This window comes from Tauraco erythrolophus, chromosome 14, assembly GCF_009769465.1.
Source record: "Tauraco erythrolophus isolate bTauEry1 chromosome 14, bTauEry1.pri, whole genome shotgun sequence".
In the NCBI taxonomy this organism is placed as follows: Eukaryota; Metazoa; Chordata; class Aves; order Musophagiformes; family Musophagidae; genus Tauraco; species Tauraco erythrolophus.
The window spans coordinates 19,110,545-19,129,882 of record NC_141478.1 but is presented as its reverse complement, the minus strand read 5'-3'; the positions used below and the strand labels follow the sequence as shown (position 1 = coordinate 19,129,882).

Here is a 19,338-nt window from a genome sequence, read left to right as displayed (position 1 = left end):
CAGTGTGATTTCACAATTTCAAAGAGTCTTTGGGTGTCTCGTCATAGAGCATCAGCCACCGACCATGGCTGAAGTGAATCAGCAACAGCTTTTCCAAACCCCTGCAATGTGGAGCTGCTTTCAAGTGCAAAAGGAAAAGGGGTTCTGGCTGTCGATGCTCACCTTGCTCATGGCCTCTGCTATCGAGTCCACCATACCTCCGACCATGCCTACTTCGCTTGCAGCTTCGTTTAAGGTAACCATGATATCATCCACAGCCTCTTTCATCAGTTGAGCAGCCTCGGTGATTGCATCGTGAGTATGGGAAGCCTGGAAGAGAGAAAATGAGAAAAGAGAGATCAGAGAGCATTCTGTGCACAAATCAACGTGCGAATCACAACAGTAACTACCAAACCCAATACAATAGTAGCTTCAAAAATCCTATTTCAGGTTAAAGAAGAAAAACTGAATTTAACAGCAAGACTGACGAAACAGTCCTACTTAGACAAGAAAAGCCAACATCGAATAGGAATCACTTAGAAAACCAATAGGACCTTTTTTAGAAAAAAATAATGAAACCTACTCATACATAACAGGAAGAACAAAGATGGGGAAGCAAAAAGAATATCCAACAGTGAAAGAGTTTACTTCTGCATTAAAAAAACTGATCAAAAATGACGCTTGTAGACAAATGAACAACAAAAGAAAATGCCTGTGACATAAAGAAATAAAAAAATATCACAACTGTATAGTATGAAAAAAAAAAATTCTAACACAAGACACTCCTGAGAAACTATTTTACAAAAACAATTTTTCTAAAAGAACAAATAAAATCAAATAACAACCCCCAAAAAAATCTCTGAGGCATTTAATTTAATGAAGGGTTTAGTGGGCTGTTTGCACATAACTAAAAGAACACGAAAGAATGACCATACTTGAAGCTGCCAGAATGATTAAGAGGGAGACTCTTTATCAAGAACGGCTGTCCTTGAAGAGAACATCCCAGAAACTGCATAAACTTTGTTACCGTTTTTTCGCACACTGACCATGTGTAGCAATGACCTGGGGAAAAACAAATATGGCAGGAAGAGACTGCAACCCAAAAGAAAGGGGCGGAGGAAGAGGACTGAGCATGCAAAGTAATTTACATGCAAAGTAGAGGAAAATTAACCAATTGTTTAAGAGAATAACAACGAATATGTAACGAGCTTATGAATATGCACGATGGTACTGTATAACGGTGCAGAGTCCAGGTCTGCATGCTAGAAGGAGATGTCCCCATGCACCCAGTGTCACAATAAACTACCGCCTGCTTTTGGACATGACAAAGTGTGTTAGACTTCCTGTGCCGCTTTTCGGGAACAGCGATGCATCAGTATAAAGGTGATTGGAAGTGAGAAAAAGGAAAAAAGCGCCGAGCAAAAACAAGTCTAAAATAGGTGTCTGGAGAGGAAAGCGTAGCACGTTTCGGGTCTCTTTTTCGAGGTAAAAACAGTCGGGCACGAACAAGACTCTATACACGCGCCTAGAGAGGAAAGCATCGAGCGTTCCGGCTCTCTAAAGAGGTAAAAAGTGTCGAGCACGAACACTGAGATAAAAAGCGTCACATGTAGAGTCGTGGGAAGCGTGCTTGAGGAAAGAAGCCTGGCGCTGGCTACTGTCTATCCTTGGACGTGAACCGTGCCAGAGACGAAAGCGTGGCGTGCCAGCCGCGCTCTGGGGAGGTGCGCTAAGCTCGCCAACGATAACAGTGTGTCACGCAGCGCCGCTTTTCTGATGCGGGCGAAGCGTGTCAGAGACGTTAAGCATCGCGCGCCAACGGGTGTCGAAGCAGTGCAGGGAGCGCGCCTTAGAATAGTGTCGCACGCTGCCAGCTCTCCATAGCCACAGAAGTGTCTTGTGATTCCAACTCTCTAGAAAGGCGCACGGCACGCTCTAAAGGAAAGATGGCTGACCGTCACTGCCTTCATAAAATGTGTCGCATGAAGGCGTCTCTCTGACAGGCGCGCGTAGCAACCTGTAAATGCGGTCGCGCGCGTGAGCCGTTAAGGGAAAGCATGGGCTTAAGAAGACAGGACCAGCCTTCCGGGCAAAGTGCCGCTGGAGGGAGCCATGACGCACATGTATGCGCAGCCAGGGACATCCTCGCGCATGCAGCTTTTGGGAGGCACGGGCGTGGTATGCCACGCGCATGGGTGACGGTGGGGCATGGCTTTCTGCCCGCTGATAAAAGGCTTGAGGTCTGGGTCTTGCAGGCTCCTTGTGCTACCAGAGGGCTTGTAGAAGCGGCGTAAAGCATGCCCTGTCCTTTCTTCCAAGTGTCATGGGGCGTCCCCCATGAGCATCAGAGCCAGCAGCCCCCCGACCCCCTCGGCCTGTGTAGCAGACAGGCTCTGCCTTTTAGCCGTTTGGTGACTGCAGAAGCACATAGGTAGTTGCCAGCAGATCCTGACTTTGCGTCCCTTGTGACCATGCTGTAAGACAGACTGGGATCCTGCCACTGATGGCTGTTTCCACTCTGGTGAGAGATGTCAGGAGAGCTGGCGATGGTATTTTTACTGCAAATGTGCAGTAGGTTGGTGGTGTTCTTTTTGACCCACCTGCCTTTTCCTGCCACCCCCTCACCCTCTCCCACGTCCAATGATCCCTTAGTTACACACAACAACAGTACCTTGGGGTTTCCTCCTCCTTCTTTGGCGGCATACAGCATTTGTAAGGCAGATTCTGCCAGTGTCTTGCTCTGGTCCAACACGGTCATCTGTTGCTGATGGTCTAGTGTTTTGGATGCCACGCCAACTGCAGCTAAAACCAAGGGTTCAAAGTAACTTGCCAGCTGCGTTACCTAAGAAAGCCAGAACAACCACAGAAAGCCATTAACCCCTTTTCTCAGGTGTAACGGAGAGGAACCATATGCCTAATTACCATCGGGCTGTGCATTAGCTCAAGCAGCACACTGTCCTAGTGCTTCTGCGCTGTACAGAGTTTAGTTTGTATTATGTGCCTGAGTGATTCTCTCTCTGCTCACCTTCAAATTCCTTCATTAGGCCATGTGTCTCTTCCCTCAGATGCACACGGTCCCTTGAGGTCAGATGAAACTGTTTTCAAAACTCACGGGAGCCACACGCTATTTGGGAGCATCCCTGACAAGTGTCTCCTCCACGCAAGGGAGAAATTTCCCAACCTTCGTTGCGGACGACGGATAACAAATGTGACCACACTGGATTTAGACGGCTCTGTTCACCTCAGGGACACCTTGTATTCACAGCCTTCGCTCCCTAACCTCTCAAACCCTTTATCAGATTCCAGCGCAGACCTGGACGGTTCTCTGCCGTGTAACACATCTGAGTGGGCAGAAGTGCTAATATTACCTCTGGACACAGTTCATCACTGCTTATGCGTGAATGCTTCCCTAAGACAGCCACGTGGCCTGACCCTGCAGTGTTTCCTGCTGCTAAAAAAGAGACTAGTGGTTAAATGCTAGTCTGCTACCCAGCAGCTGGTACAGGCGGTAGGAACAGGCGTGCTGCAAAGACCACACAACCAAGCACGCTGTGTTTTTCCCCTCAGTTCATTACTTGGTCTCAATACAGCGTGTGGAATATCTTAAAACACAGTTCTGCCAGCAGCTTCTGTTGCTGTATTTTAGTCTTCAGAATTATGTGGAGTCAGTCTCTCTGTTTTCCTCAGTTTCTGATCTGATTTACACTTGTTCTGAGGAAACATCTCCTTTTGGCTATACACATATTCTAAGAAAATAAGTGAAAATTTTTATTCGAACGAATACTTTTACAGTCTACATGTCATCTGACACATCTTCCACAAAACCACAACAGCGTTTGGTCCGTGTCAGAAATTCATGAGATGTTGCTTTTACAGTTTTCACTGGATGCGAAAACCTTGTACTGCTTTGGGCTCATTACTCCACAGAACATGAACAAATTGCCCACTTCTGGTACACCCGAAGCCTCCGAAGTTCAACTAAGCATATGTTTGCAGGGACTATAAGCAGGTTTCGAAGGCTGGCACGGGGAAGAAAATTTGCAGTACTTCGTGTGCAGGAAAAGAGATTGGAAGTTTTACTCCATCTAAGTGTCTATGTGGACAGTTAAGAGCCAATAAAATTTGGAGACTTAGACTTCTTTTCCTATTTTGGTTCTCAGAGAATTAAAGCAAAAGAAAAAGGAAAAACCTCAACAATAGGAATGACTTCACAAACATAAGGTCTTTTAAACCATGTCAAAGTAAACAGAAGGAACAGTTTCTTCTGCACTCAGCAGGAAAAACATGTTCAAGAAAAGTGCTTTGGACTTTAGTCAACATTTATCTACCAAGAAGTGGGACGAGTAATGTCACTCCCTAACTACTTACATCTTACCAAATCCGATTTCTTGTGCACATCAAAAGGCCAGGTAAACGGAAGTTGAGACGTTACGAAATATTTGATGGTTATCCAAAGCTAAATGGAGTTACTTGGTGCAACTCTGAAAGAGCCCTCACACTAACAAAGTGACTCCTTTCTGGTATTAAATGCACTGACACACAAAACTTGTATTTATTTTTCTCTGAAGAATATATTGTAGGATGAGGAATTACTACCTTAGAAACTACTGAAATCTTGTAATAACCACAGTAAATGATGCACGTGTGCTGTAGAGTTTCATTTTTGGACAGACACCTAATAAGCACAAGTTCTACCATCCTTCCACATAACAGAGGGACATGTTTACACAATGCTTACAATAGAATGCCAGATTGTTTTCAGTTTTTCTTGTCCACTCTCAGCCCCCACTAAAAATTTGCAGCAGGGGCTGAAACTCGGGATAGTTCAACATTCCTGGTTTTTCCCTAATAAAGCTAACACTCCCTCTATAATCGATGGAGGCAGAGCACTTCACTCCAAAGGTGGAGTGCAGGCCCATCACACCCTTCCTTTGAAACCACAGTCTAAACCTCCCTCTCCTCAGACTACAGAAAGCTGCTTCAGGAGATGGGTCTCCATAGGCCAGAGGTAATCTCTGTGTGTATCCCACACTTCCCTCCTTGCTTCATCATGAGCTGGCCAGGACATGGAGTAGTGTGCTTTGTGCAAGGACCTCAGATCAGGACCGGATCTGACAATCCACACTGTACTTCTTCAAATGGCCAAATTCTGCTATGTATACACATATTCAAACTGTAATTCCGTGACGTGCTGAACAAGCCTGGAGTGTGATGGGCCCCAGGTCCTGTGGTCACCTTTAATACAACAGAAGAGACAGAAGAACCTACACGTACGTACAACTGCTGGCTGCAACAACCAGAGGGATGGAGACCTATAACGTTGTGTACCACCCTTCCATCGTTGCCTTTCCCTCCCCTTTCTTCATTTGTCCTTTCTCCCCAAACCTGCCCTTCCCCAAAAACCTCAACGAAAATATCTTTCCTATGGCCCAAAGCATAAGCGGGTTTATTTGGTCTCAGCTCCAAGTATGTGGAAATCCCACGTTTTTCCTCCTTCCACATGCTTCCTTCTGCTCTTTTGTAGGAAGTGAAAAAGCTATTAAATCATGGTCTCGCCCAGTGTCCAGCTGTCTGAGATGTCAAATACCTTGGTAATGGTAGGACAGTACCTTGTGCCCAAGCTGAGCTGCTTCTCCCCGAGCTGCAGTAGCTATGGGATCAATGAGGTGGCCGATTTCCTGGACGACCGATGTCAGCTGCTCCTGTAGAGCCTAATATAAAGAGAAATTGTCAGTCACTATCACAACTGTTCTTTTATTGAGTTGCAGCATCCCATAACAATCACCCCTCAGACCAAACGACACACTCAGAATGCTGTTCAAATGACCCACTACAGTAGGACGCAGAAATCCAGGCTGTCTGCTCTCTTTATCTACTTGCTCGTTTCTTCTTCCTCACCCTGTTTCAACAACAGGAACCCTCAAATAGGCCTGGTCCTCTTCAGATTTATATGGCAAGTCTGGGGAGAGAGTGGGGAAGATGGCTCCCTCCCACTCCAGCTGATAGTAGCAAACTCAGAAGTAGGTGTCCTTTCTCACTGCAACGTGACAAGCCTCACTCGCCACCCCACCGCCCTCCACCCCCAACTATTCTTGCCCTGCCAAAGATTTAGCATCACTGCCCTGATCAGAGAAACAGCAGGAGCTCTGATTGAAATATGGAGAAACATACTTCAACGCAGACAATAGAGTACACGAGCAAAAAGCTCTGCTGTAGACTTTGAAGCTAGCAGGAGAAATTCACTGATAAGGAAAGACAAAGCAAAAATATGACATGTGTGAGGGGCAAAGACAAGGACTGACCTCCTGAATACCATCTGCTGGATAAGAGCATGAGAAAAGTATATTACTGGGCTTGTTGAGACATAAATACTGGCTTTTAGTTCAGAGGCACTTAACATCTTGGCAGCCACTGGGATTTAGCTCACTCTCATGAAAGGCAAGAGAAAATAAATGCTATTTTTGCACTTTGTCACATTCCTGTACTGCTTTATAAGTAACTGCCATTTTCAGTGACATTTATTTCAGTTCAACATGGTGTCCAAGATGACTTCATTATTTAAATAGAAAAGCATTCTATCTATGACATATTTCCTGTAATAACTTGTTTTCGATAGCTTCATTTAGTCTGCAATGTTTCTAATATGCAGCATTACAGCTCAAAGAAACCCCTAGAATACACAAATAGACACGTAATTCGAGGAAGCGACAGTACAAAAAGAAACTAAATACTAAGCTGAGAACCCGATTGTGAGTTGCCGACATTTTGTACGCGGTCTGGCATGACAGCCCTTCCTCGGTTAGATAAAGTCTGAAATAGCACAGGATTGGTCTATGTTATCATGAGACGGAGCGTGGCGGGGAAAGGAAGCTTTTTTTAAATAAGAACATGTCAACATCAACTCCAGATTTCACTTATTTAATGCTAAATTAGGCATTAAGAAAAATGACAGTCATGGACTTTTAGTTATAGATTAGTTTCAGAAACATCCTGACTTCCACATGGCAAAGCACCAAAGAAACACTATCAGTCTGTCACCTCAGCACAGGAATTCAGAGTAATATGTGGCTGGTGGTTAAAAAGAACTTTCACCCCTAGTTTTGCCAGGTGATTCTGGTATCTTTCTGGAAGTGACACACTTTGGCTGGCACGTGATTTTTGCCTAGAAAGATTCCAGTAAGAATATTTCTCCCCTAAATCACTGGTAGATTGTGCTGAGTGCACAGCTTCAAATCTTCACATGGAAAGAAAAGTGGCAGGGTAAACGAGGCTGCTCAGCATTACTCTTTTTTCCTGTGCTATCTCCCTTACCTCAACGGAGATGTCATCCCTAGTGGCCAGACTCTGACTGACAGCGGCAAGGGAGGCCTGCTCAATGTCTCTGATGCATCTGTTGATCCCATCAATGGAGAAATCACATTCTCGTTGCCCTGGGGCCTTGTCCCTGGAAGACAGACATGGTAAGTGAGCACAGTGGGAAGGAGGCCGGCTCTTTCATGAACACACACAAGCGTACTTCGTTACCTGCCAATACATAAAGCCTGTGGGAGGAGAGCAACAAGCACAAAAGTTAGGTTTGTTCTACCTATGGGATTTCGACATATGTGCAGAGTGCTCTGCACACTTTCATACACACACATATATCGCTCCTCTCAATGATTAGATAGCTGAAAATTTGTTGCCTCAGAAAAGTGCAAATTCAGCCCCCTTGGGACGGCCAGACTGGCCCAATAATGTAGGTCGACATGAAAACGCAACAGACACCAGGAAAAAATATTCACGTTTATGTACAGTGCCATAGGCTGCCTCAGAAAACAATTCCTTAGGTATCAGGTGTTACATTCAGTCCCAGACACCTTTTAGTGAAAGTTAGTTTGAGTGCCTTGTCCTGACATGCAGTTTGCTATTTCAGTACAATCATTATCAACAATCAACATAACTGTAAATGCTCCTTAGTTCACTTTTCTCATACTGTTCTTATTTAATCAATATTAAGAGGTTAAGCATAGAACTACACTTCAAAATTTTCACTAGGAAAGGGACAGACAGGTTTAGTCCAAAAAATAAAGAATATTCACTTCTTGCTACAACATTCTTGCAACTACAGTAAAGAATAGATAGCAAAGGTAATTTATACACTGTCTGCCCAACCTTCAGAAACACGGTGTTTTCCATGTGCTGTATGTTGGTACGTGATCTGGATGGAAGTAATATTAGCTGTGCTTTTTTTATTGTACAGCATTCTCTATTACCTTTACCTTAAATCTGACTCAAAGGTGGAACCAGGGAAGAAGAAAAAAATACACACACAGAACAACGTTACACTGCAGAGTGCTGCAGTCACCAATTATGATTAAAGACCCAGTGTAACTGGGGCGATATTGTGCATTACAGAATAAATAGTTTCTGTTCATGAAAAATACCACAGTATGGCCATACTGTATTATTCTTTATGAATAGCTGCTCCATTATTACTACAATTTTGTTACTACAAAAGACATACCTGATAGAGGTGATAAGACTCTTGATGGAATCTGAGACAGTATGGGAATGTCCAGCTAGTACAGACCATGTAGGAGGGTCTTTTGGATTGATAGCCAGAGAACGAGCAGTTTTTATTAATAAAGACGAGCTCTCCAACATTGTTTTAGCAGAAACTAGAATTGGTTCCTGTGCTCGTGATCCCTGTGGTCAAAAAAGTGCAAGAACACAATGAATGTTTAAATAATTATTTGAGTTGGTCCACACTTTCTGCTCTTAAAAATCTGTTTAATTAACAGCATTAAAACGGCATTATCATTTCTTGTATCACACTATTATATTCACAAATAGTCAACATGGATATAGTACTAAAATCGTCACAGTCCAACCATTTGTTCTGTAACATACTTAAGAAACACTTTCCAAGTTTAGAAAGGCACCGTCCAGCTGAAAAAAAAGGAAAAAACCATCACACTTGCCTAATTGTAGACTATGGAGAGATCACTGAAAATAAACCTCGTCTCAAAACCTGCAAGATCCAACCAAGTGTGCTCTTTTGCCAGGAGTTTGTTGGACTACAACACTCTAATTGGGTCATCATGTCTGTATCTATTTTACTGTCAGTAATCTGGTAAACCCAAGTACCATAGGCCTGGAGGACAGGCTTAGATTTCAGTTACAGCCCCACAACTTCAACATTGCAGCAGCTATTGTATCATCTGATATTGCCATCTGGAACAGAGCCTGCCAAAAGCAGTAAGGAACAGTTGGAGAGTCAGTTAGGTGACCTCTACTTCAAAGCTTTTATGAAGCTTGAAGGATTTATTTATTTTTCCCGTTGAAAAAAAAAAAATCATCTTAATTAGTTACTTTAAATACTGTTCTGTTGTAATTACAGGGGTTGAGGACAGAGAATTCAGGGAAAAAATACAGAAGGCCCATAGGAAGTTATTATTCCCAGAAAACCTGCTTCTAGTCATCATGACAGCATTATTTTTCAAAGGGAAAAATCCCAGTGACGTTCCTTCAATCCCTTTCAGAACTAATTAAGTTCTATTTGTTAAAGCTGCTCCTGACAGAAAAAGGGATTATTTATTATTTTAAATTATTACTTTGTTACATGGAAGAATCCACCTTATATGACATGCACGTCACCGTACTGTGTCACTTTACTAGCAGGAGACTGGCAGCGCTTACTGCAGCCGAACGACTTTTAACCTACTGGTGCAAAATTCAAGGCGGGAGGTTAAGCAGAAGACGGCAGAATGCCCCATGAACACACAGGAACACACAGAGAGACATTTCGGGATCAGGTCTTTACACTCACTTCCTCTCTCTCAACACATGATTAACTCAACATTTTCAACTTTTTGAGGGTGGAAATGCAGCATCCTGCCTTACCTCAGTGCTGATCTGTGCTGGTATGCTGACAAATTCCGGATTTGAAGCAAATGCTGTCAGATTTTCCACAGCCTCTATCAAAGGTGCAGTAGCAACTCTGCACTTGTTGCGGTTCTCTTCAGAGAAATCACCATCCAGTGCCTGGAAATTAAATTGTGATCAAGTTCCGTCCGAATGGGTTTCTTTGCAAAACTGAAGGACGATTGTGTAATTCTTCAAAGTTTTAAACTGGTATGTGTTTATGACATTTGAAAGTTCCTCCACAAACAAGGCTGATGCAAAGAGCGTGATACCTTAAGCATGTGTTTCTTTCCTTAGCTGGTTATTGACTCTAAACTTAAGACTGCTGCTTTACTTCACAGGACTGAATAAAGGTTTTCTAGCATTGCTCTCTGATGGCTCTCATAAATCATGTCTCAGCACCTCATGCTCAAAAGGGTGGAAGTGGCTAACAAGGTAGTTTTTCCTATAGACTGATTTAAAAAAAAAGCAGTTTTTTATTTTTAAGCAAACCAATAATTTCTTGCTCTTGTTTTTGTAAGTCAACTGATCTCTCTCATAATCTCACAGGAAAGATTCCAATATGAAGGACCTCTGAGTAACATAGTAGAACCTTCCAGTCCTAAAAGCGTAATTATTTTAAAAGACTCTCAGTGGTAGATCAGCTAATGGCTTCCAGAAGGGTTTAGAATCCTGAGTCCTCTATTAAGAAGTATTATTTCTGCTTACATGAGGAGAAACTACTCCCTGCCATATTGCAGGCAGGTATCTGGAAAATAAAAGATTACTATTAACAGAAGATTGTTAAGCATCAGCAACAAAAATAGCTTCTGTTTGGTTCCCAGTATTATTTGTTTATTTTTCTCTTATAAATATGGTAAAGCTGTCAGAAATACCCCCACAAACTTCTGGATATTGAGCAATGTAATGCCATTAAAAAACATCATGTTCGGTTGTTTGCAAATTCTTCTCATGGCGCGAGCTCATTAAATACATCAGTACAGAGGTGTCTCATACCAGGTGGGCCAGCTGCCTTGCTTAATATTGGAGAATATTAATATATTGTCTAATTCTTTCCATCTTGACTATGGCACAGTTATACCACTGAATGTGTTTTCCAATCCAAGTCTTCAAAAATGTATTTAATGATTACTTAAACCATACATAACACAGAAGATAAAAAGATATTTCTAACTGTTTTGATTCTGTCTCAAACAGAAAAAAAAAGAGAAATAAAAACACAAAGAAAGAAGGAAACACAATTAAGTAGCATTTGTACCTTGATTGTTTTAACCAGGTTAGCAGTGCTGTTTGCAACTTCCTTGGCAGACTGCACAAAGTGTCTTTTGGCAACAGGATTTGCTGTCTTTGATGAAGCAATGCGACAAGCATTGCACAACGCAGAAGTATGTTTGGCCACAATTGTGGCAGCTGATAATACCTGTAAAAATAGATGCAGATTGTCAAAGGAGCGTGACAGTTACTATACTCAAGCTCTGCAAAGTAGTGGTTCAAAGCCGTGTGACAGTTTCAAACCAGAACTCCTTTGCTTGACAAAGCAGTCATGTGTCCTAACAATGACGGTCTCACTGCAGTCCTCTGGAATCACCTGTGATGGACTGCTTGCTGGATCTACCAAATTCTGGCAAGCCATCTGGATTGCTTGATTGGCTCTGGCAAATTGAATTGGGTCAACAAGACCCTGCTGACCAGCCTGGCTGTTTGGATCTGAGATGCCAACCAGGTAAGCAGCCTAGAAATGGAGACAGGAAGAAAACAATCGTAAGAAACAATGTCAAATCTGTCTTTGTTCTTAGATAAGCTTGCCATATGCCATAGCACATGGCGATCAGAGAATATCCAGAAGTCATACTGTCAAGTACTATTACCGTTTTCCTAAATAATAAATCTCCAGATTCCTCTGAAACAAAGAAAACTTACACATGGGAAATTTATTTAGTCAAATCAAAGAAACTGTCCACTGTTAAAGCAGCTCGTATCCCTGGAAACATTATTTTTCACTTGCACAGCCAATAGGAAGAGCTTTAATGGTCACAAGCATCAGCAAATTATTTACTCGATTAGCCACATTTGCAGGTGTAAGGGTTTTCATCAAGCCTGAGTAGAAAACCTATTCAGAGCAAATGCACTATTGCTGAGTGAAGGACCCATCAAATCTGCAGTTGCTGGTCTCACTGTAGCTCAAGATGTCTGACAGCCAAACTTACTTTCCCAATTAAATGAAAGGTTCATGCCCCTCAACAAGGAGAAATTGTCTGAACTCTCAAAAATGTATCTGAAGATTTCTTAATGAATTTCCATTACAGATACCATTATCTGTCACCTTGATATGCCAGTAAGGCAACACAGGGTTAGATGTGGAGGAATTAAGTCTGTACTGAGACATTCCATATTCGGGGAAATCAAGAAGTGGTTTCCAGAGGCAGAGCATGATCTTCCACAGCCAAATCCTTCACCGAAGAGGCTGTATCAGCTCTCAAGAGTTCAAGTTACCCAGTTATCAGATCAGTGAAACCACAGTTATCAGTTCCAGACTCTAATTTGTTGAAGTAGATAAACAACTTCAGTTATTCCAAAAGTATCTCAAGAGTTGAAACAGGTTGCTTATTATTTTAAATGTCTGACATCAGTAATGCTCCTTACGAATTTTTACAAACTAAATCAAACGATTCATTCATTTTAACTGTGGCTGTTTTTTGTGTGCTCCTCTATTAAGTACGAGATCAGAGCTTGAGCTGCAAACATGAACTCCATAAGCTGCAGCTTTGACATTTGCTTTATCCTCAGAAAAGTTTCCTTCTTGATGTCATTTCCCTGCCTTACCAAATATTCATGTTATTGCTGCTGCGATGTACAGTAGTGTAAGCACAATTTCTGTGGATGTATACAGGGCATGCCACGTGGTACAAGGTCATCAGCTCTTTGGCCACCAGGAAGTGAATCTCAGATTTACACACTCAAAACACGAGCTTGATAAAAAAATAAAAACCTATACTTTCTTTACAGACTTCAGTAGCTTACCTGGGCTGCTGCCTCTGTGAGGCCACAAAGAGCCTTGGATGCAACTCCAACGCATTCTCCAAAGACTAAAAGATCCCCAGTTTTGGCATTCTGGGAAATGCCCGCCATTGATTCTCCAAGAACCTCAGAAATTAAAAAACAAAGTTACCTTCCCAATACGCTTCCCTACTACTCAAAAGCAAGTGATTCCTGGCCTCAGACCACTTCTAGCCCACCAACCTCTTTGAATTGGCTTCCAGAAATGATACTTAGTTAATAACTTCACTGACTTAACCCTCGTTATTTTTGCTATTATCCACTAGTTGTCACAGCTAGCCTGGCACTAGGTACGTTTCACAGATTGCAGAACGTGACAACAAATCCACCAGCTGCTGTCCACACATCCAGGATCATCTTTGCCCCCAAACTCACTGAAACTCAGTGGAAATGAAACTGCATCTGGTCTGCTGGAACCACCTGAATGTCAGCATACACATTAATTCCTACGATGTCTCCCACTGCTTTAAGATTATTTTCTTTTAAGATTCAAAATAAAGTCTGACTGCAGTAGAGCATTAGAGGCACGATGACATGCACATCCATTAAGCACTTTATTTTTCTTTTAAAGAAGGAAGGATCTGAGACAATTCCAACACATCAAATAACGACACTAAAAGCAAAGCTTCGAAGAAAGATGTATGGTATGGTTAAAAATAACTTAAGAGATTTCATGCAGATTTTCTGATGTGTTGGAGTATCTGGACTGCTCAGACATTTCTCTAAGCTGTTTTGCATAGAACGACACAATGGTATTGCATTGTCAAGTCTCTCATTTACGTTTTGGGCCATTCTAACGTAGCTGCAGTCAAAATACATCATGAAAGTATGATACGTTGTCTAATGCACAAGAGAGGAAGGGAAAGGGGGGGAAACTTTAACAGCACTGCATACCAGTCATTGAATTAAAAAATTCTTACCAAGGCAATACGCCTTGCTAAGTGACCAAAAACTGAAGTTACCTGAGACCTCTCTCAAGCTGAGTTTGATCAAGCAATGCAGCACATGTTTTAGCTATAAAAACTGTGCTGTGTTTCTGACATGTCTCATATGCATGTGGAAACTTCCAGTATTCAAAACACACTTGACAATTGTCACAGAGGTGGGAAAAGAAAATTACCTTTGAGTTTTCCATTACGCTTTCAATACAATCAAAATATGAGAGATCGCTCACAGGTTCATTGGGGTTATCCAGCATTCCCTTAACTGTCTGAAATAACAAAAGAAACTCTGATTATTGACAGAACCTGAAATACTGAGCTGAGAACACCATAGATCATCACAACTATCCTGCTTATACCAGTGTAATCTCACAACTTTGTCTCCAGCAAGCAAACAGAATGACACACTCAGTGAGGGCTCACATACAGATGAGTGTGCTACACATTAAATGCTACCCTACATTAACTGAACTGTGGTAACTACACATTTGTGCACTACAGATCTGTTGGAAGTATAGGCTAATGCAGTTTACCTTGTGTTTGTGATGAGTGATTTATGGTCAATTAGCGATGCTCTGGTTTTCTGTCAGTTGTCAGTCTGACACACGTTTTCAGTACTACTCCAAATTTCATAAATGGAATTACAAGAGCGATAGGAAAACCAGCTACTGTTTGTTGAGTACTGTCTAGAGACACAAAGGGCTACAACACTAAGTGCAAGTCAGCCACCTGCCTGTCTCTTACTACTGCCAACAAATCTCCCTCTGCCAGAAAACTACACATACTAATTGGGTTTAGTCTCTTTTTCTGAGGCAATTCTGATGCCTGGAAATAACAACGTGAAAGTCAGTCACATATTCACTGAGAAGAATCAATGCATTTAGATAACGAAACTAGTAAAAAGCTGTAAAATGCAGCAGACTAATCCTTTTATAGATAAAAAACTGCAATATGACTTTTTCCAAGTTTGGAGGAACACTATTTTCTGCCAAATATCAGGCAAAAAAGACTTTTAATCTTTCCAAAGAAAGTGAAATCAGTTAAGTATAGAAAAATATCAACATCTGTATCTGACGTTTGCCTTCCACCTGAAGGAAATCTAGGCATGATTTTAAACCTTTAACCTTTAGACTTTTCTCATAACTAAAATCCTAACATTAAGATACACCTGCGATATTTTTAAGAGCTTGGCTATTGCTTTTTAAAAGCTATAGTCAAACTTAAAGCCTTCCAGCAGTTAAACTGAGAACAAGGTGACGTGAAGAAGTCATATCAAGAAAACAGTTTCCAGTTGCTTCTCATCTTTCTCAGTTCTCACAGATATTGCAGCAACTCTTCATTGTTGTGCTCCATTTTTAAATGACAACTCCATCTACCCAGGTGTCGTGGTTTAGGCCACTGACACCAGGCCAGTCAACCCTGGATGTTCTGATTTTGACAGCAAACAAGAAATGTTTAGTTAAACTAAAAAGATACTGTTTCCTACTACTGTAAGCAGCTGTGTGTGTGATCAGTGCACAGCCTTTGAATTAGGTCTTGCAACTGACCTGCTACCCACTATTTAGCCAGCCAAACATTTGACTCATGAATGAGAACATACCTTGCAAAAACCTGTATTGACACACATGTCATATCAGCTTGGCTATAACAAAGCAGATACAAGGCATCAAAACTCTGCACTACGAAATGGCAGGGTAAAAGATGGTACGTGTCAACCTAGAGTGGGATGTCAGTAACAACATTCTATAAGCAGAAAAATCAAGATACTGCAGCTCCCTCCAGTGCACTGCTGGTAGTGGGAGTGTCCATCTCGTCACGATTCTTACTTAATTCACAGCAAGTATGAATAATAAGAACTAAAGTGTACCTTTTGGGGAGCAGGGAAGAGATGGGGACAGGGCAGCAAATTTCATTCTGGCCAAAACTACAAGATGTTCACAGAGGTTCTATGCTTATCTCTTATGCAATTAAAACCCCTGCCACAAATATCAAGTGAGAAGACAGTGAGAGCAGCTAATTGGACAAAGAAAACAAGTGAAACAAACATGTGGGGCCCATTTTAATTCATAAGAACTTTTGAAATGTAGTAATACCTCCAGTTCTCTGAGTGCATTGTCACATTCCTTCTGCCCAGGAGCTTGCTGGGTACACAGCGTGATGAGCTGGTTTATACTCTCAGTCACAGCTCTAGGGAGAGTAGAAGGTAAAATATATATTTTAAAGTTAAACCATTTCTCTTATTAAAACTTTTGTTTCATTAACTGTACACTGCATAAAGATTTTTAAACTTTCATGTCCTAATACATTTTTTTCTTTTCAGTGTTTGGGGATTAACTGCAGGTTAAACAGTTCACCTAGAGACCTCTTCTTTAACAACAACCTTCATAGGAGCAAAAACATTCTCACTAAAGTGTTTGATAGTGATCCACACCTGAAAATCTATCCCTTCAGTGCAAACAATTAAGTTAGTCCAGAAGAAACAGAAGCTTCATCTCACAGCCACACATGGATTGGGTGTCTGTGGGAAGATTTTGGCTGCAGAGGTGACTTCTGTGAGAAGAGGCAAGGGACTGCTCCATGCTGGGCACAGTTGGTTCCAGATTGCTCCAACAGACCCACTGCAGGACACAGCTGAGCCCAGCAGCCAAGCTGGAGGCACTTTTGGGAAAACATCATTAAGAAAGGGCAAAACACCATCTGGCAGCATGCCAAGGTCAACTCATTACACTAGCACAGTGACATAACTTAGTTGCTGAAAGGTATTTTAGCACTTCTCCAGGTCCGTTATTAACCAAGTCATCTCTCAGATAGTACCCTAGAAGTCTTAGAAGTGGCCAGTATGTCAAAAAAATGTTTGAATGTAAAGTTATATTATACACTCTTTGTAAGCAAAGTCTTGTGTTTTGTCTGACGCATTGTATTACACATACACAGTCCTGCTATCTATTTCTGTAGCCTGTTATAAAAGGGGTTTTTTTTCTCTTTAACTAATAATTGATATTCTCTGAGTCAACATGCATCAGCTCCCTTATGTTTAAATCCACAGAGAACAAGAGATTTTTGCATTCTGTTTCTATGGTAGTTCACAGTTCTGGTGCTCTTTGACACAGACTGAATCTGACATATAATAGTCGCTATTTGTGTTTCCAATGAATGCTCCGATACTACGCAAAATTCATTGTGACTACATTTCATTTTAGACTAATGTCTAATTACCCAGGTAAGGAGATTCTGGAAGAAGAGGCTTTGCAGGAGGAAGTACAAGTCTGCCATTCACTGTTAGTAGTCAAAAATGACTTAGCTTGTATTGTGGCATATAGTGGAACGCAAGCTTTTTGTGTTGTTTCTCACAACAAATTAGAAAAAAGAGTGAAATTGGAATGCATGGAAAACATGCTTTCCTCTGGCCTTGAAAACTCTGCATCACATTTGAATTATTTTCTCTTTAAGAAAATGGCATTTGATAACACGATTGTTAACATTAATAACATGATTACCCAGATGGATGATATCGCACTGTTACAAAAGGAAACGGTATACACTTATTACATACACAGCAGGTTTTTTGTTTAATTCCAGGACGAAAAGAACGGAAACTAATAGACACATTCATTTAACTGAGACTCCTACCCTTTTCAGAAGCTTTAGTGTCCTTGTGTAGCCATTTTTCCCTGACTTCCTCTGCCTTTTAGGACTGTTACATATATAGGTCTTGTGTCCTGTCTGGCATACTGTGTTATACACATGTCCTGCTGTATATTTATATAGTCTGTTACCAAGTTTGGGTTTTTTCTTTAACTAATCATTGATTTATCTGAGTCAATATGCGTGTGTGTATATACAAATATTTCTAAAGTTATTATTAACCCTGAAAAACAACATGCATATTCTTCTTCCTTTCTTAAACAGGAAGCAAAGGAAGCTGTGTCTCTTTCTTTCACAAGAAAAGAGAAAGTAAAGAAATTAAAAATACTTGACCCTGACCATAGCATAGCAGGGAAAGAGAACAGAGCCCTGGCAAGCTTGTCACAAGCAGCCATGGAAGATTTGAGAAGGGAAATAGGATATCTCTCCTTAGCATCTCAACCACAAACTGAGAATTGATACAGTATTTCCTTTCCGTGGTTTTCTGGTAAAGTCTTACGCATGCAGACACACATATACACACCAACAGCATGGCAAAATAGAACATCTAAAGGCTCTACGTGGCTTGTCTCCCTTTTTTTTAATTACATGCTTCTACAGAGGGAATACCAGCCTGGCAGAAACTGACAACTAAGTGGGCTTCACTGGGGGCACTACCTTCCTCTACCGCTCAAACGGCAATTCTCCAAGCCTAAAGCAGAAATTGTACCAGTCTGATGCTGCAGCCATAACAAAAGTTTATGCAACTCCTTCACTTTTAAGCAGTGTGCCTTCAATTACCTACAATTTTCCTAGATGCTCTTTATTTCCAGGGAGACAAGATCAATATCAGAATATTTGGTTGTTCGTTGTGGGTTTTTTTAACACATATGACAAAGTAAAGTACCATAGCTTCTTTAAGAAGTTCTTTATTAAGAGAGTGAATTTATTTTCTAATAATAAAGTTATTGCTATTAGAGACGATTCCAAGGTCCAGGACAAACATCAACTACATTGCCCAAGGCAGTAACAGTCCTAACTTCCTCTCTAGGCTAATCTTTGTGGGTGTAATCTTTTTTTTTGGAATCTTTTTTTTGGAAGACAGTACTGTAAGTCACATCCACACAGTCTCAGATGTTCATCTGATTTAATGTTGACATTTCTAGGTGTGATGTCTATCTGTTCTTCAACAGTCCCTTCCAGTTTGATGTTTGAACATTCCATTTACAAACTTAGATAACTGAATAAAAAGTTAATTTTGGAAACAAAAAAATTGTGAAAAGGATTTGACAAACTGAAGGAGAGGTATTATCCAGTCAAACACTGAAATACAGTGTTATTTTTCACATAAATGCTGAGCATCATGACTGAGAAACAGGGTCTTCAAGATGAAGTTCAGGGCATGGCTGACAGAATCCTTAAAGTAAGTGTATCTTCCACCAAATCAACACAGCATCTAACCCTTTCAAGTGCTCTTGATCATACACACACACTCACACTGTCAGCGAGAGGCAGTCACAACATGATTTTTAAGCACGCTCTATGTAAGAACATTATTTAATATCTTTTTTTCTGTTAGCAATTGAGAGGCTGTTAGCTACTGCCCTGTCAGAACACAGTAGGTAAAACACTAGTCTCTTTCAAAATCCAGGCCAACCCTTCAACTGCTGTTTTGTATTTTCATCAAGGGTAACAAGCTATGCCAGTTAAGGAACTAGTCCAAAATAAGCAGTTGCCCTCTGGCCTACTTCCACTTAAATAGAACTGCAGGTTCCAATCATCCAGTTAATTGTCAACAGCAGAAGAATATACAAACACATTATAAATATCACAG

At 41.3% G+C, this 19,338-nt stretch overlaps 1 protein-coding gene across 1 annotated transcript in view; it reads right to left on the bottom strand.

Moving 5' to 3' along the window:
• Positions 1–19,338, bottom strand: part of TLN2 (talin 2) — a 184,219-nt gene that overhangs the window by 42,268 nt on the left and 122,613 nt on the right. The window contains exons 32-42 of the mRNA XM_086620595.1: positions 15,974–16,067; positions 14,060–14,149; positions 12,904–13,026; positions 11,471–11,614; positions 11,141–11,302; positions 9,862–10,002; positions 8,483–8,664; positions 7,291–7,423; positions 5,589–5,690; positions 2,651–2,821; positions 163–309 (exon numbers count right to left, since the gene is read on the bottom strand). Of these exons, the coding sequence (XP_086476721.1) occupies positions 163–309; positions 2,651–2,821; positions 5,589–5,690; positions 7,291–7,423; positions 8,483–8,664; positions 9,862–10,002; positions 11,141–11,302; positions 11,471–11,614; positions 12,904–13,026; positions 14,060–14,149; positions 15,974–16,067 (1,489 nt within the window). The remainder of the gene's footprint in view (positions 1–162; positions 310–2,650; positions 2,822–5,588; positions 5,691–7,290; positions 7,424–8,482; positions 8,665–9,861; positions 10,003–11,140; positions 11,303–11,470; positions 11,615–12,903; positions 13,027–14,059; positions 14,150–15,973; positions 16,068–19,338) is intronic.